The sequence below is a fragment of the Alosa pseudoharengus genome, unplaced genomic scaffold (genome assembly GCF_046254945.1).
Source record: "Alosa pseudoharengus isolate Yale_2024_CS ecotype anadromous, Long Island Sound unplaced genomic scaffold, YU_APseudo_1.1 YU_APseudo_1.1_scf_20, whole genome shotgun sequence".
NCBI classification, from domain to species: domain Eukaryota; kingdom Metazoa; phylum Chordata; class Actinopteri; order Clupeiformes; family Clupeidae; genus Alosa; species Alosa pseudoharengus.
Window position 1 is genome coordinate 24408066 of NW_027468664.1, and position 7500 is coordinate 24415565.

The 7500-nt window shown below is 41.1% G+C and overlaps 1 protein-coding gene across 2 annotated transcripts in view; it reads right to left on the minus strand.

Annotated features, from left to right (window-relative positions):
- Positions 1–7500, minus strand: part of sfmbt2 (Scm like with four mbt domains 2) — a 61884-nt gene that overhangs the window by 39991 nt on the left and 14393 nt on the right. Inside the window, exons 4-5 of one of the 2 annotated variants that reach the window (XM_076296920.1) lie at positions 6386–6626; positions 2417–2437 (exon numbers count right to left, since the gene is read on the minus strand). In XM_076296920.1, the coding sequence (XP_076153035.1) occupies positions 2417–2437; positions 6386–6626 (262 nt within the window). The remainder of the gene's footprint in view (positions 1–2416; positions 2438–6385; positions 6627–7500) is intronic. The other variant, XM_076296921.1, reaches the window with a different exon arrangement.

A 7500-nucleotide genomic window follows, 5' to 3' on the forward strand; every position in this document is an offset into this window, starting at 1 on the left:
TAAACAAAAGTTTATGAAGGGGGTAAATGTACCCATCAAATTTGCCACTGGATAGCAAAGCACCTCAAATTATGCACCTTTCAGTAAATAGGCTACTGGATGTTGAACATATTTGAGCAGGTTTACTTTCTTTTTTGTCACATTACCCATATAACAAATTAACAGGAAAACAGTAGGCCTAAGATGTAAACCAACAATAGTAAACTATTACTAGCCTATAACCACAAACCGTTATTATAGGCCTACAATAATGTACCCTGGTCAAATCAGTTCCTATCGTGGGTGACTTTTTAGTTCTTCAGAGCCCTATTTTTACTACACCTGCTTACCTTCCTTACCAAGGAAGAAACCTTAAGCCGTGGATCTGCCCAGTGCACAGATAAATGCACAAATAGGCTGACACCAGACATAATTTCACTACATTTCTTACTTCCAGTAACTATATGCAACTTCCTTGTATCCTTGTATCCTTGTCTGTACCATGTCCATTACGGACACTATCATCACGATTACCACTACCACCTCCAGCTATGTTGAGCAGAGGGTCGAAATAAGCATGGTATGCTGGACACCGTCGTATACACGCAAAGACGCACCTCCATTCACAGACGCACCGTGACTATCACTGTCAATAGTCGATCATAATCTCCAAAAGGCAGATATTCTCCTTCAGAATCAGAATAGGTGAATAACATAGCCTACCTAAGACTTCATCACACGTGAAAGTTTTTTCAACAGGTCTATTTCTGCTTCAATTTGTGCAAAATTATGGCCTGCATCGCTTCTGCATCATTACAAACAAATGCACCTCTTCGTGTTTCTCGCTTGTAATACAAAATTTCCTGAAAACTTTGTGCAGCGAATTTGGGCTTGAATCGAAGCTCTGGATGTCTAGCAACTAGTGGAGGAGAGTACAAATGGGATTTGTCACCGTCTTGGATCTATCGTCTATTTTAACCAGTGTTGTTGTTCGTCGCAATTAAAAATACCCTCAAGGGCCAAATTACATATTATTTTGACATTAGGTCGCGGGCCGGAATTGGGCCAGGCGCGGACCGGAATTGGCCTGAGGGCCGGAGTTTGAGACCCCTGCTATAGTATAAATAATATTCCTATAGTATGGATAATGTTTCTATAGTATGAATAATGTTCCTATAGTATGGATAATGTTTCTATAGTATGGATAATGTTCCTATAGTATGAATAATATTCCTATAGTATAGATAATATTCCTATTAGGGCTGTCACTTTACGTTCCAAAATCGATTGCACAAGTTTCGAAAACTAAAATAGGGAATCGATTTTAACCAAATATGTACACTACAAAAAGGATAGATGTAACAAAATCCACAAACAAGAATATAAGAATATAAAAGAATTCCGAAGTGCAGTAAGCATTGCGAAAGCTAAAAAGAAAATTCCCACCAATTTTACGCACCGGAAACAGCTGTTTCAATCAGCTGCTGTGCTGCTCGTGGTTTGCTAAAAAATGGACGATCATGGGCGAAATTTGTTTGACATTTCTAATCGTAAACACAGACACAGCTACGTTGAAGCCTGCAGTCATGTTTGTCACTGATGTAATGGCAGTCCACTCGGCTTATTGTTTTTCGAGAATGTTACACTCCTGTTTGTCATTGTGCACGAAACTTCACACCAATAAATCATAAGAAATATTGCTGGCTTGCGTCTACAAGTGCCCTCTTTACGTTCGTCCTAATGCCTGTTAGTTGTTTGTGGATTGGCCTATATTTGGACATGAAAAATCGATTTTACAATCGATTCAATGAACACTTATGTCTCAAAAATCGAACAGGATTTTTTCACAAAAGTGACAGCCCTAATTCTTATAGTATAAATAATATTCCTATAGTATAAATAATATTCCTATAGTATGGATAATGATTCTACAGGACAGACACATATACACAGACACAGATAGTAACAGACACAGAGCTGGACTACAGCAAACACTATGGAGATGAGCGAGAAAGATGGGGATAGAGAGAGAGAGAGAGAGAGAGAGAGAGAGAGAGAGAGAGAGAGATGAGGAGGACTTAAAAATAATTGAGGGATAGAGAACAGAAGATAGATAGATAGATAGATAGATAGATAGATAGATGCAGGAGTCTCAGAGCTGTGATGAGATGGGTAAGAGTATAAGAGTATAATAGATGAAAGGTGAAGACATCTAAGGTAGGAATGAGACAGGAATAGAAAGTGTGTGTGAGAGAGAGAGACAGAGAGACATAGAGAGACAAAGACATAGAGAGAGACAGACAGAGAGAGAAAGAGAGAGAGATTTGTGTTTGTGTGTGTGTGTGTGTGTGTGTGTGTGTGTGTGTGAGGAGCATGCATATGTGCTTGAGCGTCTCCTGAGCAGGCAGGCGTTAAGTTATTCAGAATGTCTGCTTACCTTTTCTTAGGTAAACGTCATCTGAGAAACAAACAGACAGAAAGACACGTGACTAACATACACCAGCACCAGTGCAGAGGTAGGTGGCACACACACACACACACACACACACACACACACACAGTGCAATCCAGACTTCTATACAGACTTCTATACATACCCTCTCCTCCCTCTCTTTGTTCTCACACACACACACACACACACACACACACACACACACACACACACACACACACAAATGTACACAGCACAACACAAAGACAGTGCAGTGAGTCTGAAAAAGCATCCAATTACACAGCAAAAACAACCCACACCTCAAGCTTTAGTAAATCACTCTTCACGTCCCCTACTGTACTGGGAGTCCTGCAATCATTGGCAAGCTACAGCTCTCCATACAAAGACCCACACAGTCATCCATACTCTAAGAATGCACAGATCTCCAAATACATACGCAAGCTACAGCTCTTCATACAAAGACCCACACAGCCATACAGTACATACTGCTCTAGAATGCACAAATCTCCAAATAAATACGCCTAACTGAGAGTTTTTTTTGTTTTACTTTTAAGGTTTTCGATTTTAAAGAAAATATCCTGCAGAAGATCCTAAGAAGCGTTACCCAACAACACATATGTGCTACTATAAACCCTGCCAAGCTATTTAAAACACTTAGCGCTGGTACGGAAATATCATCTTACCCAAACACAATGTTCAGAAGATACTTGGAATTTATAAAAAACTAAATATCCCCCCACCCACCCACACACACACCCACACACACACATATCAATGTTGCATGGACTCTGTTTGGTTACTTATGAAACATTGGTGAATATTTCAGATTCCCTGTGTGTCAACGCAGATTTAGACATGTGTCTTACTTACAGTAGAGAGAGCACAGGGCATCATCCCCACGGATTTATCCCCATGATGATGTGTGAGCATGCAGGGGTAATGTATATGTCGTGTTAACAACCAGAAGAACAAACAAACCTGCCTGAACCGTGCAAACAACCACTCTCCCAATTAAACACACACACTACAGAGTGCGATTTGTAGGCGGTTTTCCTATCCCTACCTCTGCTAAATTATTTTTATCCCGGTGGGGACAACATTTATCCCCCTCTGCCCCTCATATTGATTAATGCTACTTCATATAAGTAAAGCTCTGCAACGTGAGAACAGTCTAGTAGGCTAGCCTACATAATAATCTGACATCAGAAACGCACTGTCACCATCAGCACTCATGCTGCTGACACAGTGGCTGCATGATAACTTAATTTGGCCTTGATCGTGCAGGACATTTCAGAATGTCGAGTGTGTAATCCATCATCAATGGCTAGTTTCAATGGAAAAGTTAGAAAGAAAACGAGAAAGATTCAGTGAAGCATATCGTCATATTTTAGAACCTTCAAAATTAGAAAACTGATGCAACTGAGATGGAGGACAACTGCACGTAGAGTAGAACGTAGGCCTATTGTCCGAAGGAACTTACATTAAATGAGATATTTGCTAAATGTCACAAAAAGTGTTACAGAAATTGCTTGGCATCGCTTATTCAATGGCTCTCTACCGAAACACCTGTAGTTTGCGGAGGACGAACGAGAAAGCACTCGTTTGATAAATCAGCCAGTAGGCTAGGCCTAGTAGACAAATAACTTTCAGAAATAATCTGTACTGCAAAAACGAATGTTTGTGGGTATTTAAACTATCTAGCGGGTGTTTTAACAGCTGCAAGAAATAGAAGCTTCATGGTCTTTATGTTCTGGTTCGTAAATTATTTTCATAAAATGTCAAGTTGCCCTATAACTTTACTCTCCAAACTCTTCACTGCACTGTAGCCAATTAACTGACAGTATGATAGTAGGCTATTTATTTTCTGTAGGCTACAATAAACACATTTATTTTTTCAACTTTTGCAATATTACGCACTTGGCTACTGAACGCAAATCAGCAGGAGAGAGAATGCACGTAGCCTACACAGCGTGTAGCGCAATGTGTAGGCTATTTGGTTACCAACTAACACTGTGAGCCAATTCACTCACTTAAGACTTCAGTGCCATCATATACAACGTTTTTTTACACAACAAATACAGAAAGGATGGAGGCAGCAAAAGTAGAGGAGTCATTTCAGATGGGGCAAGAACAAGGTGAATTTGTATGCTTGTCAAAACGTAGTCCTACCCTGCATTAGAGGAACTGATCATCATACCAAGCACACTCGCTGTTTAAAGTCATACACCACTGTAAACTAAAACTAAAATGTTACAAAGGTGGCAAAATGAATATGGGCTATTATTAGCTATTGCATTACTAGGCTATGAATCGTTCATTCATTTTTTTTTTCTTTTTTTTTTTGGGGGGGGGGGGGGGGGTTACAAACTTATTCAAAATCATCCCTCCCTGTGGTTTTTACACAAATCACACCCTACACACACACACACACACACACAGCAATGCCATATTTATATAACTGTTCATTTGCCTCTTGACATTTGTTTAGAAGTAATGGGATTTAAGTTAGTAATGGATTTTCAATAAATGTGTGTGTGTGTGTGTGTGTGTGTGTGAGAGAGAGAGTGAGTGAAAGAGAGGGACATTTTACTTTTTACAAAATAATCAGAGTGGATGCTAAACTATCAATTTTTACTGGAATATATATAGTCCCAGAAAATAAATGAGATCATTGTAATTTTACACCACTTTCATTTCAACCATGAACAAGGCCCCTCCCCACCTGAAACTACAGGTGTTGAAAGCTGGATGTGATGGTGTCTGATGGCTAATGGCTAAGGAGCTGGGCTAGCATGCAGTAGCCTGATTAGAGGGCAACTTTAAACTCAACTGTTGGGCAATATGTTTCAGCTTTATGTTGTATTCATGTATGTAACGTAATCATTGTGATGTAATCATGTTGATAACATAATCATTGTGACAGGCCAAGACAGAGCATGACCAAACACTCCCAAGAAACAGGCACTGAATAAATAAACACACACTCGCACAAGTGCATACACACAAACACACACACACACACACACACAGGGCTCATATTTTAGACCACAGGGCTAATGTGCAATATCACATACAGAAAACCACAGGTCACTGCCTAAGTTGAGCTGTCAACTTTCGCCATGCGCCTATCACAACTACCTCTCTTTTGCTTACAAACACACACACACACACACACACGTACACACACACACACACACACACAGTCCAATACACAAACTGTCAACACAAACAACCAACTTTTTTAAAAGCTACACACTGATGTGAAACGACCTTGATGTAATGTCAATGTTTACACAGATCTTTTAAGGCAGGTAATGCTGAGACTGCACATAAAGAGGGAGATGCTACTAGGGTGTGTGAGACAACAGAAGCGTCACTGAATGTGAAAAACAGCAAGCGATAAGTATGGCAGATAGGAGATATTATTTAAGTGACTTATGGTAGATGAGGTACTTTAGAACAGGTGTATCAGTTATCGCACGTGTGTCAGGCCTTGAGAATACACCAACAGATAGTCCAGGCATGTTATTTTCTACAGGTGTGTTAGCTAGTCCGCCAGGAGTTTTAGTTAGTACAGGTGGAGGATCCAGGTGTATTAGGTACCTATGGAAACATGTATAAGGTATACAACTAGGTTTGTGTGGGTTTTTGAATATTCTAACATAAGATTCTGTTCCGCAACAATTCAAGGTTCTAAAATTCCATGTTGAATTCAATGAACCCAGATATTCTTTAGAACGTTCATTTCCCAACATTCTACACCTTTAAGGGTTGATGGTACTGGTATGTTAGCTTAGGCATTCAGGTGTATTGTTTGCCACAGGTGCAATAACTGATAATACAGCTGAGTTAACTGATGTTTGATGATACAAGTGTGATAACTGATGATACAGGTGCATTAACTGATGGTACAGGTGTATGGGTTCGTACAGGTGCGCTTGGGCAGGTGCTTACCCTCCGGCGGCATCAGGACTCGGTTGTTCTGCGTGCACCAGCCCACAGGGTGCAGGTCCGCCGTCATGACGTCGCACCAGAAGTCCGCCTTACGGTCATCTCCGTAGCCACAGTAGCGTAGCAACAGCAGCTGGCCACAGGTGGTGATGATGGTGACCACCCAGTAGGTGTCCGGGCTGCCCTTATTGGCCACCTCCAGCTTCATGCCGGGCTGGAAGCTGCTCTGCAGGCTGATCTCCACCTGGAACCACCAATCAGAAATCAGCACAGTAAGCTCCTGATGAGGTAATCCTCCAGGCTGCACTTTGTGAGTGAGTGAGAAAGTGAGTGAGTGAGTGAGTGAGTGAGTGAGTGAGTGACTGAGTGTGTGAGTGAGTGAGTGAGTGAGAATGTGAGTGAGTGAGTGAGTGATGGGTGGGTGAGTGAGTGAGTGAGTGACTGAGTGTGTGAGTGAGTGAGTGAGTGAGAATGTGAGTGAGTGAGTGAGTGAGAATGTGAGTGTGTGAGTGAGTGTGTAGATGTATAAAGCACTTGCCAAACATCATACCATTTAGTCTAATAGAATTAAGCAATAATCCCCGAGAGGTTGCACTGATTTTACAACAGCTAAGGGGCGTTGTTAGGCACGATGCGCTAGCAGAGTGCCTACAACCTCCCTTAGCTTTTGAAAAATCAGTGTAACCTACGGACTCGAGTGGCTTATTGCTTTTCTAAAACGGCTACTACATATCTGACAAGATTTCATAAAATAAAGGCACAGCAACGAGAAATGTAACGATTTATTCATAGATAATCATTCTTCCGCCAAGAAATATATTTCCTCTATCAGAATGGTTGCCAAGCAACGTCGAGACACAGCTACTCCCAACTTTTCTATCAAGTTGTGGTAGCGCAGTAATATAGAATAAAATGCGGTCAAGGTGTATGTTTATGCTGCATTTTACAACAGCATTGAATGCGATTCAGCCAATCACAATCAAGGACCGGAACCGGTTTTAGAACACTGCATCTGTGCCCTGCTGTTCAGTACAAAGATTCTAGAGTGTAGCGTTCTAGAATCTTTGGTTCAGTATGGGTTAGTGGGCAGAGTACCACTGCCTGTGTTGGATGGTGTT